Genomic DNA, 20,114 nt, shown 5'->3' with positions numbered 1-20,114 from the left:
ATTTTGTGAAAATATAATGCTACATAACTTGGAAACACAACAGCAAGAAAAATGAATTTATATCTCTTACTTTTTTGTGACCATTCTGCTTTCAAATAAATTCTGTTCATATGTTTTTTTTCTACTAAATAAAATTCAATTTTTTCAATCTTTGGCTGCATTGTGGTAATTCCATCCGTTTTATTTACTGGAGATTTGTCAGAACCTGGATAAAATAAAATAAGCTAAAATGATTTGTCTTTAAATTTTATTTAAAATACTGAATTAATTTTTTTAATTTACAACTTTAATAAGTTTTAAATTACGCACTGCTTATTAAAAAACTTTTTTAAGTACAAAATTAATATTTATAATTAGAAAACTTATCGAAAAAGGACTGTAATAGAAAATAAGGAGTATAAACAATTAGTCTTGACTGATTTAGTTTTACAGTCATTAAAGTAAGAATACATTAAAAGTCTAATAAAAACTTTAATTAAAAATGAGTAAGTTACAATAAATATGTTACTAAGATACTTTAGATGATAACAGGTCAAATATGCACGAAGATACTTTTGCACAAAGGGACATTTTGCACAAAGATACTCTTGTACAAAGGGTCACTTTTGCACGAACACACTTTTGCACAGAGGGTCATTTTTGCATAAGAGTAAATAAAAAAATTAAAAACATTATAAAAAAACTAAAAAATAATAAGTTAACGATCAAAAGTAAGGGTTAGGGGTAACAGTGATAGTAAAAATAACGATTAAAAAAATAACTAATAAAAATTATTAACAAAAAAAAACGAGAAAAATAAATAAATAAAAACAAATTATTCATTAAAAAAAGTTATTGACCAAGGGTAAGGGTTAGAGGTAGCAATGATATTAACAACAGAAAAATAATATAACTAATAAAAACTACTAATATAAAAAATTTATTATTATTGTAATAAAATTTATTAAAAAAAGAAAATAAAGTTACCGGCCGAGGGTAAGAGTTAGCGGTAACAGTGGTAGTAAAAATAACACAAATAAAAAATTTAAATCACTAAAAATACTAAAATTAATAAAAATTAATGAAAACATTAAACTAATTTAAAAAAATCAACTCGTGCATAAGTGTCTTTGTGCAAAAGTGACCCTTTGTGATAAGTGTTTTTGTGCATATTTGATGTGTTCCCAAGTTAACTTGATCTCTAAGCACCTGATCTTATTCTTTAAACTCAAATTTCAACATTATAATTTAAGGATATTGGGAGGTGTTCATTTCTTATGATAATAAAGCTAAGCTACCAGTTGTTTTTTACAGTTTAAAAAAAATCAAAGTAACTTTTGAGATATAAGCAATAAAAGTTAAGAGTTCAATAGGTTCTTTATGGGAGGCACAAACTTAAAAGGCAAAAACTGACTATTTTGGTAAAAATATATCTTCTCTTTTAAAAAAATATAAGTTTATGAGCATTATTTAAAAAACTTTTTTAGTCTAATCTTTAATAAGTTTTAAACAGCTTATAAGAAACAGACTTTTAATTTTTTTTAATGTGTTTTCTTATGAAAAAAAGCAACTGGTTATGTCTCATAAGTTAATTGAAATTTCTGAAAATTATCTTATGGTATGTACTCTATGCTTCTAATTAAAACCCAATGTTTATTTTTGTAAAAAAATATGTTAAACATCTCTATGAAATTAATAGTAAACAGTTACAAGACTATTTTAAAAAAAAAAGATTTTTAAGAGCTATATCTCAAAGTATAATTTGAATTTAAATAAAATTAACACAAGGTCTAACTATTGAAAATTACGATGATTAAAACAAGTCCAAAAAATAGATAAAACGATATTTTTTTTTTAATATCCATACTTTTGCAGTTTTCAAAAAATTATTGAGAATAGTTTTAAACAATTAAATTTATTAAAAAAATTAAAACTTACGAGATGGTCTTATTGATAAAGCCTATGACTATAAAAAAGTGAGAAAGAAAACAATTACTCAAAAATATCAGAACTTTAAATGATTTTAATTTGAATTGTTGTGCACCCCTTAAAACTAATCTAATTTATAAAACTTAGGCAATATTTTTGTAAGGTTTATATAGGGTATGCAAACTTTTTATACTAAAAAAAGTGGTAGTATTCTATATCCAAACAGTCTTTAAGGGCATAGGGGGGTAAACACCCTTTTTTAGTTTTTGATCTTATTTTATATAGTTTTTACTAAGCTACAAAATGCTTTTTAAAGATTTAAAAATTTTAAATAATTTTTGAGTTATAGCCGGTCAAAGTAGGAGGCAACAATAGGTTTCTTATGGGAGGCGCAAACTAAAACAACAAAAATAGACTATTTCACTAAAAATCTATCTTCTCCTACGTTTTTTGAGATAACTACCTCAAATTTTTAGGAAGTGTTCCTTGATATATTTAGAAAATTCTGTCGAAAGGAATTTTTAAAAAACTAAAAAATTAAATTTTTATATAAAAAATAAACAAAAAAAACATTTTTTTTTAGTTTTGTTGTTATGAAATTTTTATTTTTTATTTTTTTTAAATTCGGTTTCAACAGAATTTTCTAAATATTGTAAGAAGCATTTCCTAGAAATTTGAGGTAGTTATCTCAAAAAACGTAGGAGGAGATAGATTTTTAGTGATTTCTAGTTATTTGCCGTTTTAGTTTGCGCCTCCCATAAGGATCCTATTGTTGCCTCCGACTTCGACCGGCTATATCTCAAAAGTTATTTTAAATTTTTTAAATCTGTAAAAAGCATCTTTAAGCTTTGTAAAAACTATACAAAATAAAATCAAAAACCAAAAAAGGGTGTTTACCCCCCCCCCCCCCTTATGCCCTTAATCTTAACACAACTTTTAATAAAGGGAGAGTAATGTTTTCTTAGAACTTGGTCTTATTAATTAAGGGCATAGAAGGGTCAACATTTTTTTTTTACTAAAAATAACATGGGATCTTATATGAAAGCTAACGTAGAAACTACAAGCCAGTTTTTATAGAATTAAAAAATACTATTTAACTTTTGAGACATTGTAATTTTTATAAAAAGTTTCCAATACAAAGGTATGAACCGCAAATTTTTCAAGGCCAATTTTCTTGGAAATATAAAAATTCACTAAAAAACTATCTTCTCCTTCATTTTTTGAGCTAGAGACTTCAAACTTTTTGAAAACGTTCCTTTTATAGTTTAAAAGACTTTAAATGTTGGGATTTTTAAAATGTTAGAAAAAATTTCTGCATTCAATCTTTTAAAATTTTAATAATTTACTTTCTGTAAAAATTTGAATACGATCATTTAAAAAATTAAATAGGAGATATATTTTTGTGAAATGGTCTTTTTCAAGTTTTTAGTTTTTGCATTTTATTAGGAACCTATTGAGGTCACCAACTTAAATGCTAATATCTCAAAAATTACTTTGATTCTTTTCAAGCGGTTAAAAATTTCTGATAGCTCAGATAAAACTCTATAAAATATGATCAACTTGTAAAAATCAAGTTGGAGCTGATTTAAAATGCACTTGATATCAGTCTTAGCTTAAACAATAACTTTTTTTTTTAAACTTCAAGTTGACCTGAACAATTAAAAATATCAAAAAATTGTTGTTTTAATAATAACAATAGCAACAACTTGCAAAGCAATAAATTTATGCAAATGATGTTTCCCTATGTTAACTTAATAACACAGTTCTAATATATTTGATAGTAATATTTTAAAATTCATTGTTATATATATATAAATTTAGTTAATAAATAAAAAGCTTTTATCTTTAACAACTGTTTTAGCCACCCTCATAACTCATATCTTAATAATAGTAAATTTCAGTTAGATACTTGTAAATATGTAAACTACCAAATTTAATACAATACAACATACAGATGTAGTTAAATAACTATTTTCTTAAAACAACTTCTCAATTTTTGTACTAATTTTTATACTCACTTTCAATAAAACAAGCTGAGGAATTATGTATCATCGAGCATTTTACTATACTAGTATCATTTGAATACTTGATTGGATTACTTGATACACATCCAATTAAAGTTAGAAACCACATAAGATTTTTTGCAAACAATACAGAATACATATTGCCATTCTTGTGAAGTTTCATGGGGACTTTTTCATAAACTCAGCTAAATTTTCAAAAAATCTAAAAATTAAACTTGTTAACTTTTGATAGACTTTGGTGTACATGTAGTTATATACTGTAATTACTATTATATATCTTGTTTTTAAGTAATTTTTAAAGATTTCAACAAAAATATTAAAAGATATTCAAATTATAAACATAACTTTAAAAAATTTGAATACTTTTTTATTAATTATAATCTAAGTCAGGGGTCCGCAGGCACTTGTTGGTCTTGGACCAAATTTGGAACATATAAGTATTTGTGGGTCCTAGTTGTAGTTTTACCCTTTACTCTGCTTAACAGGCCTGAAACATATAGTGTAAATTTTAAATTTTCTGTAAAATTTACATAAATTTTTTTTTGCTCTTTACTTTGAAACCCAAAATATCTAGTGCAGGGTTGCCACAGATCAAGCTGAGAAAAACTCTTGACTTTTCCTGACTTTTTACTTAAATTCTCTGACTTTTCTAAATCAAACTCTTAATTTAAACTTATTCTAAAATACATAATCTAACACTTGAAACTATATAAAGCTTTCAATCTAATTTTAATACAGGTTAAAACAACAGTTTTTTTGCTGAATTCAATCATCTAAATTCAATACATCACTTGAACCATCTGTGTATGATTGACGTATTTGCAACAAACAGCTCTATCAGCAAAGTACTGGTATTATTATCTTATTAACACAGCTTGTCTGAAAAAAGACACAAATTTTTAGCATTTCCCAACATAATTGCATCTAAATAAACGGAACAATATATAAGGAACTTTTACGATTAAAACATTAAACTAATAACAAACTTTCACAACTAAAACCTTGAAACAATAACAGACTTTTACAATTAAAAACTTTATATAACAAAGAAATTAATCAAACACCATTTTTTTTATGAGTACTAAAATTTATTTTCTCCGTTTCTTTATTAGCACTTAAACCTCTTCATCTAATGAAGATATGGTTTCCTTCATCTGGTCTGCATCCTGCTTCATTTTCTTGGAAAATAAAACCATTTGCCTCATTTTATTTATATCGTTCTCATCTGCTGCCCTTACACTTGTCAAAGAGAATCTTTTCTCTAAACTTAGCCACAATTTGCGGGCTTCATTTCTTTTCTTTTTGCACTCATTTATTTTTACCTCCAAATTTGCTGCCTCAATTATTTACCTAAACAAAAAACACTTTGATTCTAAAATTATGCCAGATATGTTAGGTATTAGTTTATTGATATTAGTGTATAGATCACAGTTTGAGTCAACTATCACTATGGAAGTGTCCTTGCTTCAGATCATCAATACTAAAAAGCTTACAAAAACTGTTTGTTCAAGTAGGGTAGTTGTTCAAAATGTTAATAGAAAAATTTTGCTGTTTTATAAAGGATATTTCATACCAGATGAAGGCATTGGAAAATAAATAGTTTTGTAAATTTCTAGGAGAACTTTGCAATTTTAATCTGACTTTAAAGGATATTTAGTATATTTTTAACATTTAAAAGCTTCGGAAAATAAGGAATTTTGTAAATTTAAACTGACAAAATCAGACTTTTTTTTTTGTCAAATTTCCTGACTTTTGTCATTTTTTTAGTTTTTTCTGACTCTCCCTGACCTTGTGAACAACCCTGCTAGTGTAATTAAAAAAAAAAAAATTCAGGCTACATTTGTGTGTTTGCAGGTGCCAAGTTTTACCTTTCTTGGGCTACAGTCTAATAAGCAGGTATACTAACAAAATCCACTTGCGTTCAAAATCCACCCTATTATTTTTTTTCATTTTTTCTATTTACTATTTTTTTTTTTTTTTTACTGTCACTGTTACCCCTAACACTTACCCTCGTTTGATAAGCGGTTCTCGAATTTGACTGGGTGGATTTTGAATGTGTCCCAATAAGTAAAAGCTTTCATGGGCTGCATGTGACCCCTAGGCTCATTGTTGCCACTCTTTGGGTCAAAAAACCTTCCCTGAGTGACGAGAAACTTTCCTGAGTAACCTTAAACTTTGCTGAGTTTCTGGAGTTTTTTTAAATTCTTGAAATTTTTATTATTTATTAAAAAATTACAATGTTAATTCTAAGAATATTGAAGAACTAGCCGCCAAGGCTTAAACATTTCTAAAAAAGCACTTAAAATTAAATAAAATTAACTGTTTTGACCAAAATTTTGAAACTGGATTAATTAAATCTCATTCTAGATCTAGAAAAAAAAATTCCTGATATTTTTAGAAAAAATCAAAACTGCCCTGAGTTTCCCTGAGTTTAAAAAAAGAATCGAAATTCCCTAAGTTTCCCTCAGTCTCCTTGAGTTTCCCTGAGTTCCCTGAGTGTGTGGCAACCTTGTAGGCTGCAGTATGCTAAACCCTGATCTAAGTATACAAAACAAACACTTAACAATTATTAAAACAATTTCAAATCATAAATATAATTTGTTATGTGTATAGTAATAATTTATATATTTTTCACTATAGTAATTATTTGTAACAGGTAACTTTTATTGAACTTTTTTTCTATTAGCAAAAATTAGAATTTATTAAAACTAAAAAGGCAAAAATAGACTATTTCACTAAAAATCTATCTTCTTCTACATTTTCTAAGATAACTACCTCAAACTTTCAGAAAATGTTTTTTATAATATTTAGAAAATTCTGTGGGAATCAATAAGATTTTTATTTTCAAATTTTTTAAATTTTGTTGTAACAAAATTTTCTAAATATTGCAAGGAACATTTCCTTAATATTAGAGGTAGTTATCTCAAAAAATGTAGGAGATAAATTTTTAGTGGTTTCTAGTTATTTGCCGTTTTAGTTTGCGCCTCCCATAAGGATCCTATTGTTGCCTCTGACTTTGACAGGCTATATCTCAAAAAATATTTTGAATATTTTAATTCTGTAAAAATTATCTTGTATCTAGTAAAAACTATATAGAATAAGATAAAAAAAAAATTAAAAACTGTTACCCCCCCCCCCCCCCAATGCCCTTAACAAGTGTTTAGCATTATAAATAATAATACTTGTGTAATTGATACTCTATTATGTAAATTACATATAATTGTAGCCAATGTGGTTTTAAAGCTGCACTAAGAGTAGGGGTTGGCAAACTGCGGCACTCATATCCAAAATATGTGGCCCCCAGGTCTAGGGTACTTTTCAATTCAAGAAGCAGTTATAACAAAACTTTGTGGTAAAAGCTTACAATTAAGCTCTTAAGTTGATAAATAACAGTGCTCAACTAGTGGTTATATTATCACATTTTCAGTTTAAATTAGTATTTTTATGTCAATTAATTACAATTATTTCATAAAAAACGCAATAACTTTTTTATACAGTGCAGCCCTAAAGCAAGTATTCTAGGAAAATTGACCTGCTATTTATAAAAGGTTTCTGATCCTTAATTTTGAGCTATGAAAAATACATAGTGTTTTAGTTGTGATTGCAATAAGTTGATTTGTATAAAGAAAAGAACAGATTTAAGCAGTAAAACTAATAAATTATAATTTTAATACTTCAAAACCTATAAAAATTAGGTTACATGACAATTCAAAATCGGACAACTCAAATTCCAACAATTCAAATTCTTAAAAAATAATTAAAAGACTATATCTCAAAAAGTAAAATAAATTTAATAAAAATAAAAAATATGCATGTAGATCTTAATAAAATCAACAATCCACTTTCTATTCTTTGCTACATTTCAAACATTTTTTAAGATATTTTAAATATACTAAAAATTACTATGTATTTTACTTTATTTAATCCATATCTCAAAAAATATTTAAAGTTATGCAAAAAGAAAAATGGTTTGTAGATAATAAAAGAACCTGCATATATTTTTTTATGTTTGATAAATATTTATTACTATTTTGCTTTTGGTCCTTCCAACTTCTTTTTAAGAACTTGAAATATCCCAATTTGAATAGTCTTGCACCCAATAACTATATTAATCATTACATTTTATATTGTGGTCTATTTGGGCTAAGAATTTTTAGGCTAACATATTAAAAAACTAGCATATTATGTTATGCTTAAGTAATTACTTAATTTATATAGACACAATGTAGTTAAAATTTTGTAGTACACGCTTGTAACAACAATCGTCGTTACAAGACCGATTGTACTTTTAAAGTTATTGTTTATTTGCAATAAAACATATGAAAACACTCTTTATGGTCTATAGTTTACTAATTAGATACTCATTACATTATAATGTCTTTAACAGCTTTTTTCAACCTAAACTTAAGCTAAAAACAACTTGTTTTTCCTTTTTAAAGTAACATGCTTCTGACGAATACGATTACACTTCTACAATAATTCTTTATTTGCAATAATAAACATATGAAAAGACTTCTTATACTCTTTTGTTTACTATTTAGATACTCAAATTTTATTATAAAAACTCTTAACAGGTTTTTCCGAATCTAAAATTTAGTTAGTTTTGTGTTTCCTTATACTTTAATTGTATTTGATTTTATTTGCTTTATTTAAAAAATTCAAATCAATACAATAGACGTAAAAATAAGTTAATTTCAGATTAGGAAAAATGTTTGAAAAGTTATCTTCTCCAAAATAAAATGGTAAGAAAAAAATGCCGAACTTAAAAACCATAAAAAACTAAATTAAAATTCTTTAACTGCAAAATAAATATTTTTTTAGAAACAACAAAGCCTTATTAAATTTTCTTTTATGAGGGATTTCATGTTCAAACAATAATAATTTTAGTAAAACGCACATGGGTCATGTCTTACACAAAACCAGTTCAGATTTTAAAAAGCGTGAGAGATTTAGAATAATCATAATTAAGTGTATTAAAATAAATTTAGTATTTTATTTTTTCTTGCTACCGTGACCGTTAGAAAATTGAAAGTTTTTGAAATTTACAATCGAGCATATTTGTATATATTAATAAAATATTATAAATTTGGAAAAAAAAACAATGACCATTGAGAACACAGCAAAATAAAAAAGTTTTAAAAAAATACTTCTTTTCGGAATAAAACACCTGTTAAAGTAAAAATTCTTTAAAAAAAAAAATTTTTCTGAGGGTCCCCACTCAATAATTCAAACCCCAGTCCAGTGGATATTTCTTTTATTTAAAGGCGTTCTCTAGAATAAAAATAATTATTAGTCAGCTTTGAAGATAAGGAAAATAATTGGATCTAAAGTTTAGACATTTTTTTAATGCTAATTGTGTCAAGTTAACGCTCGTTATTTAGAAATCTTTACTAAAACTGTTCAACTATATAATCTTAGCCAAAGCTAAACATTATTTTTTCTCGCTTTTGTTAAGTTATGACAGTTCTAAGTAAAACAAAAAAAAGTCAGACTATATCAGTTTGTTTTATTAATAAAGTAAACCTGTGAGTATACCTATGAAGAAATAAAACGTTTGTTTAAATAAATTCTAAACAATTAAGTTTGGAAGAATGTATGCTTTACAAAAATTTAAACAACTAAATATATTTTTTTAACGCACGTTTAAGCAAAATTTCGTTTAAAGAAAAACAAGTAAAACCATTTGAATTTTTTTTTAGTCTAGTACTCTAGTTAGTAACAGGATAGAGCAAAAATGAGCTTGTATTACAACAAACTTAACTAAGTTGCTGTAGTAATCATTTACAAAACTTAGTTTACTAAATCATTCAAAAAACAAAACACAAAGCATTTTTAGCTAAAACTTTTCAGTAAAAAATCTAAAAATATTGTTATTTTAGTTAAGAACATTGTTATTAGTCTTACTTTAGAAACAGCATTTATTAACTTTTAAGAATAGTTTAAACAATTTCAACAATATGTTTCTTAAGTTCTCTTTTTCTTTTTTTGTAATCAATAATTCCATAAATTTTTGAAAAAGTTAAAATTTTAACCAACAATTCTATTTTTTAATCGAAGCTTGCATTTTATTTTAATTATAATAAAGTTATATGAATCAGTTGATTTTTTAATAAATTATACAAAAGTGTAAAGTATTTATTTTACATAACTGAAAAGTAAATACTAAACAAATTTAATTGTCAATAACAAACTTTTTAAACAATCTGTAACGATATACCATTGTAGAAAAGTTAAAAAAACTTTAAAATAAAAGTTTTTACAAATAGCTTGTTTACATTGCTACCTAACTATTTTGAGCGTTTTCATTAACTAGATTAAAAATAAATCTAAAAAAAGTTTTTGTTTATAAACAGTAAAAATTTGTGTTAATATATTTATATAATCTTTTTACTTCGTAACCTGTTTGTGCATACAGATGTTTTAGAATTTACAGTTTCTTTTTCTAAAAAAAATAAGCGAAAATGGTAGTATAAATTGTAAATAATGCCTGCTTAAAACACGTTCTAAAGTTTCTATAGTAATAAATTTAATTTCAACGACTATTGGAAAAAAGCACTCCTACTATAGATAAAAAGCAGAATCTCACTTTACATGCTTATAAAATTTATTAAAAAAATCGAAACTTGTTTGATTTTAAGTAAGTTTTCGTGAGTCAATATTTACGTATAAACTAATGAAGTTACGTAAGTTTGTTGAAAATTAAGTAATTGTAAGACAACTTTGTTTAAAAAAAATAAACAAAACGCATGGTTATATTTGAATGATTTTTAGTTCATCCTAAATATATAACTTCGAACTAATTGTAGTTAAGTAATGTAAAATAAACAAATGTAATTGCCTGTTTTAGTATAAAATTTGTGCAAGAAAATATTTCAAAGTTGATACTTTTATAGACTAAGTGTAGATATCTAGCTTACTTTTTAATATTAAAAACTATTTTTTATAGAAATCTCGTTTTGGTAGTTACTGTAATAGTTAGTTACTTGCATTATTTTTACATCGATATCATTAAAAAATGAAAATGAATGTTTAATGTATTTTAAAACATTTTCAAACCTTTTACGCAGTAAAATAATGAGCAAAGATAATTAGAACATAATATTTTTTCATTAAGAGCAGAGCCAATCAAAAAGCTCTTAGAAAACATAAAAAAACTAACATTTATTTTATAACAGTTTTAAAACATTTGATAAATATACCTCAACTCTTTTGACAAAAAAAATATCAAAAACTGTTGTAAATTAAAACAACTGCTATCAGTCAGAAAAAATTATTTTATATGTGAGTATCTGCAAAAAAACAATGACTTTGCACAGCTAAAATAATGAAAAACGCACTGTCGGAGAGAGGTAAAAGAAAAAAAAGAAAAAAAAAAGTTCATTGTTAACAACAACGCGGTTCGTGCTGCAATGCAAACCTTTGATAATTTACAACGAAAAAAAAACCATAACTTTAAAACCTCATTTCTAACCAAAAATATGCTTGTTTAATTCAAGCGTTAGTATATACAATATAATTTTTCATAATTTCATTTACGAAAACGAAATGATTAAGTCAAATGAGTAAAAAAATACTTCAATCTATAGTTAGTATAAAATTTTTACTTTTTATAAGTTTTTTAAAGAAAACAAAAGTAGTTTAGAAATGTTTTGATTACTTTAACAAAAAAAAATTAAATATTTTTGTTGTAGCTTTAATATAAATAATTATATATAAATTCATAATTGACAAACGAACCAAAGGTGCAATAGTCATTTTCAACATAATTTATTAAAACTGACCAACTTATATTTTTTGTCGTTTGTTAACGACCACAATGAGATTTTTTACTTACTCAGAAAGTTATTTATAAATAAATGTCTAATAAAAATTGCAATATAACATAAATCTGCTGTTAACAAAAAAAAATTATTGTGTTAAACGACACTGCCCTAATGCTTTTAAAGCGACCTGATTAGAAAATACTATATATAAAGTGTGATTCAAAAACATATCTAAACGTTTTTTTTACATACCTACTTAACGAAACTTCCAAAAATCTATACCTGCATTTGAATTTTTGTTAAACCTTTGTCTTTAGTAAGTTAAGCATTTAAAATAAACTTTTTTTTTTTTTTGTTAGTTCGTGCACATCTTCCAAAGTTTACCTGTGTACATGAATATTAATTTACTGCGCACATAAATTTTGATGAAAAGTAAAGTTATATTAAAAATTTTTACGTATTATATCTAGTTTTTATTTCAATATTTGTTTTTAGTAAAATTGATATAATTTAGTATTTTCTACTCTCATAAGTGAAATTGATCTTTTATGAGTGTGTTTGTGAAAAAGTAATGTTTTTAAATTTCATGTACACGAAAAATAGCTTGTGGACATAAAAAATTTTAAAACAATAACTAAAAGTGCACAGATTGAGAAAAGTTAAGAAACCTATTACAAAGAGAACAAAATTACTATACATATTTTTAAGTAACTATAATTATTTAAAAATAAACGCTTATGCTTGTATATAAGATTTTGCTAAATTTAAATACAACAATTTCACTATTTAAGTAAGTTGTAAAACATTTATTTTATAAAAAAAATTATGCACCAAGTTTTTTTATTAGTTTTAGGAAAAATCAATAGACATTAATTATCTGTTACAGAAAAGAATTTTTTCTTACGACTAGAAACAGAAAACAAGTTTTGAATGTCTTTTTATCTAGTTTTAAATTTTCACAGATGCAACTTTGTATCATGCGGTGTACTTTAAATATTTCAAAACCGTTAAAATAGTTTTTTCTGAGCCTCAAAAGGTATTCATTTTATGTATTACATAAATAAATCTAAGCTGAACGTAGATATAAGAATAATTGCTTTTTACAATACTTGTACTTTGAAATAGCAATCATTTCTTTAAATTAAAACAAATCAAAGCGTACTATTATCTTGAGTCATAAATATTTATAGAACGACAAAAAACGCTCTAAATATTTGGTCCTAGGACCTGCTGCACAAAAAAACCCTTTAGGTTATCAAGTCGCACACCACTTGGATACCTTTTAACGTCTTGTCCAGCACTAAGCCTTACTTTTGTGCTTATTAATTTATTCTATTCTAGATATATTAAATTTAAGCATAGTATGTTAAAGTAACACTAAAAATCAAAAAAATATATACAACATACTTTATGCTAGACTTAATATGCTCAATATTTTGATTAACAAATATTTATAATAATGTTTTAATACAAAAGTAAGTTAATCTAACTTTAGTACGTTAATCAAAATAAAAAATTTTGCTTTAAGTTATAAAGATATTTATATAAACACAAAAAAGATATAACTAAAGTAAAACTGAATCAAAGAAAGTCAAGAAAAAAATTGCCAAATTTATACTTTTTTTAAATGATACGACCTATGAATAACAATGATAACATGTTTTTGATATTACTCAACTGTATTTTAAATTAAATACTTCTTGTATTATTTCAGTGCTATCGTTAAAAAATACATCTATTTAGAAGTCATTACAAGTAATAGTGGTTAAAAATAAACAAAAATTTATACATCTAACCTTATAGGACTCCAAGTGTCTATTTTTACAACGCTTTGTTTAATTACTAGTAGGACATGTTTTATGAAATATATGCTAAATCATTAGTATAATGAATATTGATTATAATAAGATTTAATAAATTAAAATACAAAATATTTTGGTTATGTAAAAACTAATTGAAATATCAATTGTCAGTTAAAGTTAATAAAACTGAAATCAAACAAAATAACAGAATTGTAACAGTAAAAACAGTTAATAAGTCATCACGATTACCAAATTAAACATACATTTTACTGATAAAAATTAAAACTTTAATACTTGCAATTTTTTCATTTTAAACTTGTGCAAACTTGATAGTTTTAGTGATAGTAGCTTTTTTTGTCTTCATCTTCAATCAAATATTCAAAACATTTTTTAATATGCTTTGTTACGTTTAGACTTTATTTTGAAACTTTAATACTTTTATTAAGAAATACATATTAAAGAATAATTTTATAGATAATTTAATTTAAGTTTAGTGTTTAAAGTATACAGTTACTTATTTTTCATACTTTTTACTTTATTGAAGTAAGTTTTTAGTTTTAACTTTTTAAGATATGAAGTCTTGCTTTAAACTGTAGTTTACCTATGCATTTTATATATATACCGTATTCAAAAACTTTTCAAAGTTAAACCTTTAAAGAAAACGAGAGCAACTTGGTATAATATTAATTTTCAAATCCAGATTTAGCACAGTAGCCTTAAATACAAGCCTGATCAATTCATGGTATATTTAAATGAACTAATTATGTTTTTGTCTTAATTTGCTTGTTAAAACTTCTTTAAAACGATTAATCAATAATTTTTAAGGTTTACATATAGAAGTAACGTACTCAAGTATTTTGTACTTTGTTTGAAAAAATTTCATTCACTGGACAGTGGGCATGGATATCTTTTGAGATACTTACTAACTTTGCAAAGTGTCATTTTAAGTTTTCTGGTTGAGTTTAAGTTTAAATAAACTCAATGGAAACTACTAAATGTAATGTAAAATGACTTTTGCTTCCATTTGACCAGCTTTTTTTTGATAGTTCGCTTGTTGTAAGTTTGTTAAATCAATGCATAAAGGCGCTAGTTGTTTGATAATACTATACCATTGTGTTTAAACACGAGATTAATAAAGTATTATTTCAAACACTGTTACGATATATATGTATAATAATGTTTAAGAATAAGCCTTGACTAACAGGATAAATATCAAATCTATATCAAATAGGTTTAAAAACTATAAATGATTACAACTATTTATTGTAAAAAAATAGGTGTTCTTAATATTTTTGCGTTATGATTATATCATCTGAAGATATATTTTACTAATTTCATACTATATAATGACGTTTTTTTCTTTTATAATATTTTCTTTATATATTATATACTAATATTAAGTTGGTTTTGGTACCTCAAGAGCTAGACTATATTTCTGAAGTATATTCCAACCCTAAAAAAGGGAAAAAATTGAACAAATTTATAAAATAGTAGCTGAGTTTGTTCAAAGTATTGTTGCGTAATATTTTGAATCGTATTTGACTTAATGGTTGTCTAAATTACTTGACTATAGAATAAACAGCTTATGTAGTGTTAGTTTAAACTTTTAAAGATAAAAAAATAAATGATAATTGCGTACTTTCATTGTTTTTATACCTTAAATATTTTTTATTCTAATCATTTAATATTTTAGGAATGTTCTACTAAACGTTTTTAACCTTCAGTATATTTCGAATACTTTTACATTTAAATTTAGTTCTAGTTATTGCAATTTTGGGTCTCATGTTCTATAAATTTGAACGGATTAGAATGCTTTACTATTTGTTCTTTTTTTTTATTGATCAATTTCATTGTAATTCCTTACAAGCAAGATCTTACGCCTCTTATGTTTTATCATGTTTCTCTAGCAGAACTTGTACATGAGTAAAAGTTCTATTCAATATAAAAAAAGCATTTGATGATTTGTTGTATATTGATGCTTCAGGTTTTTATCTTTTGTATTTAAAGTTTTATATCCATACACAGTAGTTTTAATGTTTTACTAGTTTAGATAGAAAAAATCAAGCTTTTATAAAGAATACTTAATCGTTAATAAAGTTTTTTTTCCAAAATTTTCTTACAAAAATACAGAGTATATCATCTACGTACTTGCAAAACAATTTTAATTTTTGATACTTTTTATGTAAATCTGCAACTAGATCAGTAAGAAGCCAATTTGCTATTAAAGGAGCAAGAGAGAGAAAGGTTATTTTAAATGGCAACATTTTTATATTGAATACCTGTACCATAACTAGTAACAGTATTTTCCAATAAATTCTTAATAACTTTATTAGTCTTTTGAGATTTCGCAAAAATTGCAAGTGCGTTTTTTGTGTAAAGGATTTTATTTACTTTTTGCACTTGGGGTATTTTTTAAGAGGTACACAGCTTTATTTGTATGTCGTTTGGTTTCTTATTTGTTTTTACTCTGATGCGTTTTCATTATTTTTTTAATGAGTAGTTTAGTTTTTTTTAAACAAAAAAAATATTATAAACTAAAGAAAAAGAAAACAGTTTAAATTGCCATAAAGTAATATTTTATGAGTATAACTTTAAATATAAAACAAACGATAAAAAGTTATTTAAATGCATCGTTTAAGACAACATTTTAATGGTTTTTTGAATAATAAGTATAGTGTAATAAAAAGTTATTCACGATAAGCAAAAAAGCTTTTTTTTTACAGGCAGCTTTTCAACTTGAATGGCGTACAAATCATCAGTTGTGTGTTAGAACCAAATGTTGAAACACTTCACAGTCTTGAAAACATTAGTTTAGTATTGTGCTTGTATGACTAATGTTTTCTTTACAGTTTATTTTACCTGAAATGAGCTGTTTTTATTAACAAATGTAGCTTAAAAAAAACGGAAAACAAATCACTTCATTAGTTAGAAAACAAATCACCCTTTTTCACCTTATCATAATTAGTCAGCAAATATAAAATTATATAGTCACAATTTTTTTAATAATAAAAAAGTTCTGAGACACTTAAAACAACTTTTTAATTTGTAAACTAACTTTCTATAGGTTCTGTTAGTACATCATAAACGTATTATTAGATATATTAAAGCTTTACTTTAAGAAAGTCTAACAAACTAATGCACTTAGATCCCTGGAAAGCTTTTAAAATTGTTATTAACTTTAAACCTTAGATTATATTGCTTTTATTACTAAGATTCTGTAGTAAAACCTGCCAAAATCACAGATTACCGAGTCAAAATTTGACGTCAAGCAATCTGAGGATATTACACAGTTGTAGGAGTTAAGTTGTTTAAAAATTTATTTCCTTTAGTTCTGGTGCAAACCGCTTTTTTTTCTAAGGTCAGGTTGATCGAATAATTTTGCATTGATTGACTTAATTTTTATTTTAATACTTTTTTATTTCTGCTACACGTTCTGCAAAGCGCTGAAAAAGAATAAAACTGGTAAGCAACAAGCATTAGAACAATTATTATTCTCCTTAAGTTTGTTAATTCGTCCTACATATATCAAAATTATACTAGGACGTAGTTTAGTCAAAACTTTAAGAACATGTAAAAAAACAAACATTTTTATTATTATAACCTTTGAAACAATACTTTGTTTTGATATAATAAATATCATCTAGTTATATGTAATATATTTTCTAACTAGTACTTATTTTTGGTGTTTATTACCTAGTAAATTTTAATTATCAAATTGTTTACAATAATAATTTTTTTGAACTAATTTTTTTATTTAATCTATCTTTGATAATTACTACTATACCATACATATATATATAGTAATTAAAGTGATACAAATGCCAAAAAAAAATTGCAACTTTTTATTTTACAAACATACGGTTTGTAAAAATTTCAAACAAGTAACTGGCTTAGTACTAATGCTTAAATTAGACTTTCAAAATTTGTCGTTATGGATTAGCTGTATTCATCGGAAAAACCTTAACAGTATGGCTGGAAAATAAACTCAAAAGGTCAAACAGATAGCTTTTTTTTTTATCGAACCAACAAATATAACGTATCAACTTTTATTTCACAACAAAGTTCTAAGCAATTTGATCATTTTTTGTAAAAAAAAAACTTAAGCAATATTGTCAGGTAGTGTACTTTATCTTAAGTAGATTACTTTTTATGTTTTCAATTGTTAGATGTAATTTATTAGCTTTATTTAATTTTAAAAATAAGTAAAAATTTTATATGCTACTGTTGGTACAAAAATCAATTTGTTATTGAAAATAACAAAGTACATACTTGCGTTAGAAATCAGTATGTTATAAACCTGCAGTTTCAAGCACATATTGAAGATGAAACGCAAATTTTGTATTAGAATGTTTCCTACAAAATTAAACATTCCTTAAAACTAATAAAGTAAACACACAGTTTACAGATAGAACGATTGATAAAATATCAGTATAATTACCTTTGCCAATCTACATACTCGTTTGGTTATGCACTTTCGTTTAGTTACGCATTTTATAATTGTTAAAGAATACACAAATAAATTTAAGATTTTCTATACTGTAAATTTATTGTTTGTATTGCGTTAACCATTAATTTTAATATGTTAAATTTATTGTATATAACTTTAGATGGTAAATTCCCTTTATACTTGTTTAGACTTTGTAAAATTATGTTCCTTGGCGGTGGATAAACTTTTAATTGTGCCTCAGTGTATTGAACTCTATGGCTATGCTCTTTATATTTTAGGTGTCTTAGCCCCCTTTTCTACCTTTATATCAAACAAGGTATAATGTTCAACTGCTCACAATATTTATAACATAAAGTTTTAATTCAACTCAATAAATCTTTATTTTTAGCTCATTTGTTCCTTGCCCACTTAAGATTAAACTTGTCTTGCATGGTATTAGACAAATTTAGTCTTAGGTTCAAGTCAAGGAACGAAGTTGAAAAAAAAAATACTTTGTATACACATATATAGTACTTATTAAAAAGCTTTTTAACTATATATACAACTTTATTGAAAACTATTTTTGTAAAAAAAAAAAGTAGAAAACTTCCCGAACTGTATTTAATCAAATGTTATATAAGAAAACAGGCAATATAGTAGGTATATTTGCTATCTCTCGTTTAGTTACGCACTTTTACTGTGGACACAATGTATGTAGATTTGCGAGAGGTGAATTTATGTAATGTTTTTACATTCATACCAACAAGTTCGATATTTTTAATTGCAAGCTTACAAAAATTTTCTTTACAAATTATTTCCTTTTTTTAATTGAAGAATTTTCTTTAAAACATACAAAAAAGAAACACTTGTGTACATAAGCAAAAATGTAGGTTTAGCTTTTGTAATAAACAGTTATTTGTTTTCATAAATTTTACTCTATTGCAGAATGTTTTTTTTTTCTGTGATACCTTAGTCTAACTTTGTTTGTAAAGTCTATTTGTTACGATACTTTCAAAAATACTACTGTGCTTCGCATACAAATCAAGTTTAAAGCATTTTTTTAAAGTTAAGTTCTTAAAGTAAAAATTAAAAGCAACTTGATGTAAAGTTCACTTTCAAATGCAGATATAAAATTGAAACATCAAAAAAAGCGCGGATCAATTCATGGCTTCTGTTAAAGAGTTAACTATGTGCTTTGTCTCCAATTTAAAAACAATAAAATTCATTATGTAAAAATTCTAGAGTTTGACACACGGGAGTCAAGTATTTAGTTTACATAAAATTTTATTCAGTTTACTTTTTTTGAGATACTTATTAACTTAACAGTCACTTTAAATTTTCTTGCTTAGTTTGAGTTCAAATAAACTCAATGTAAGATATTAAATAAATGATCTGATTTAAAAAAATATTAAAATGCTTGTATTTTCTTTTCATAAAGCACTTTGTATGGGTAAGTATCTTAAATCAATCATCATAATATGATTAAGGCGCAAATCTTTATTAGTTTTCAATTATTATAATTAACCTAACTATAAACAGTGCATTTTTAAAAAACTACAATTCGGGTAAATTTAAGCGGCTTTTTGTGTCGGACAAACTTGTAGGACTGCTCCATATACATGCAGTTTTATACCGATACCGTATAATTTATCTGTATACGCAAATAACTAAGTAAAAATTTGTTAAGATGTTAAGATGTTATGTCTACTTCCTTTTAGTAATCTCTTTTTGAGATGTTTTTTTCTGTTTGCCTAATGAAAATTTGATATAATAAAATGCAAATTGTTTGTAATAAATCTATTAAGTCAAGCACCACTATTGTAGTTAAGTACCAGTTTTGTTATAAGATTATAGGATTATGTTTAAAAAAAAGACAAAGAGACAGTTTTTTCAAACTACTATAATAAACATGCTCATAATTACTATTAAGCCTTGACTGATAGCATACATAAAAAAGTTTATTGAACAAGTTCTATATTAAAATCTTTGTTGTTTAATTATCTCTCGCAGAAAAAAAAGATATTTAAAGCCTGTAGACGTTTAATAATTTTTGACTGAAAACCGATAATAGCTTTTATAATGTTATTTTATCATTCTGTTATTAATCGAGAAAACAAAAACAAATTAACTAGTTTAAAAAAAAAACAGGAGACAAAGAGACAGTTTTTTTAAACTACTACAATAAACATGC

General features: G+C 24.9%; 1 protein-coding gene across 3 annotated transcripts in view; it reads right to left on the bottom strand.

Annotated features, from left to right (window-relative positions):
* Window positions 1–4,129, bottom strand: part of LOC145831916 (uncharacterized) — a 28,282-nt gene extending 24,153 nt beyond the window's left edge. For all 3 annotated transcript variants that reach the window (XM_082939273.1, XM_082939279.1, XM_082939287.1), the window contains exons 1-2: window positions 3,927–4,129; window positions 71–205 (exon numbers count right to left, since the gene is read on the bottom strand). In XM_082939273.1, coding sequence (XP_082795399.1) covers window positions 71–205; window positions 3,927–4,095 — 304 coding nt within the window. In that variant the 5' untranslated portion in view covers window positions 4,096–4,129. The remainder of the gene's footprint in view (window positions 1–70; window positions 206–3,926) is intronic.
* Window positions 4,130–20,114: the final 15,985 nt, after the last annotated feature.

Source organism: Thalia democratica, chromosome 1, assembly GCF_965202585.1.
Source record: "Thalia democratica chromosome 1, ktThaDemo2.hap1.1, whole genome shotgun sequence".
Classification (NCBI taxonomy): Eukaryota; Metazoa; Chordata; class Thaliacea; order Salpida; family Salpidae; genus Thalia; species Thalia democratica.
This window is presented reverse-complemented; position numbering and strand designations above follow the sequence as displayed.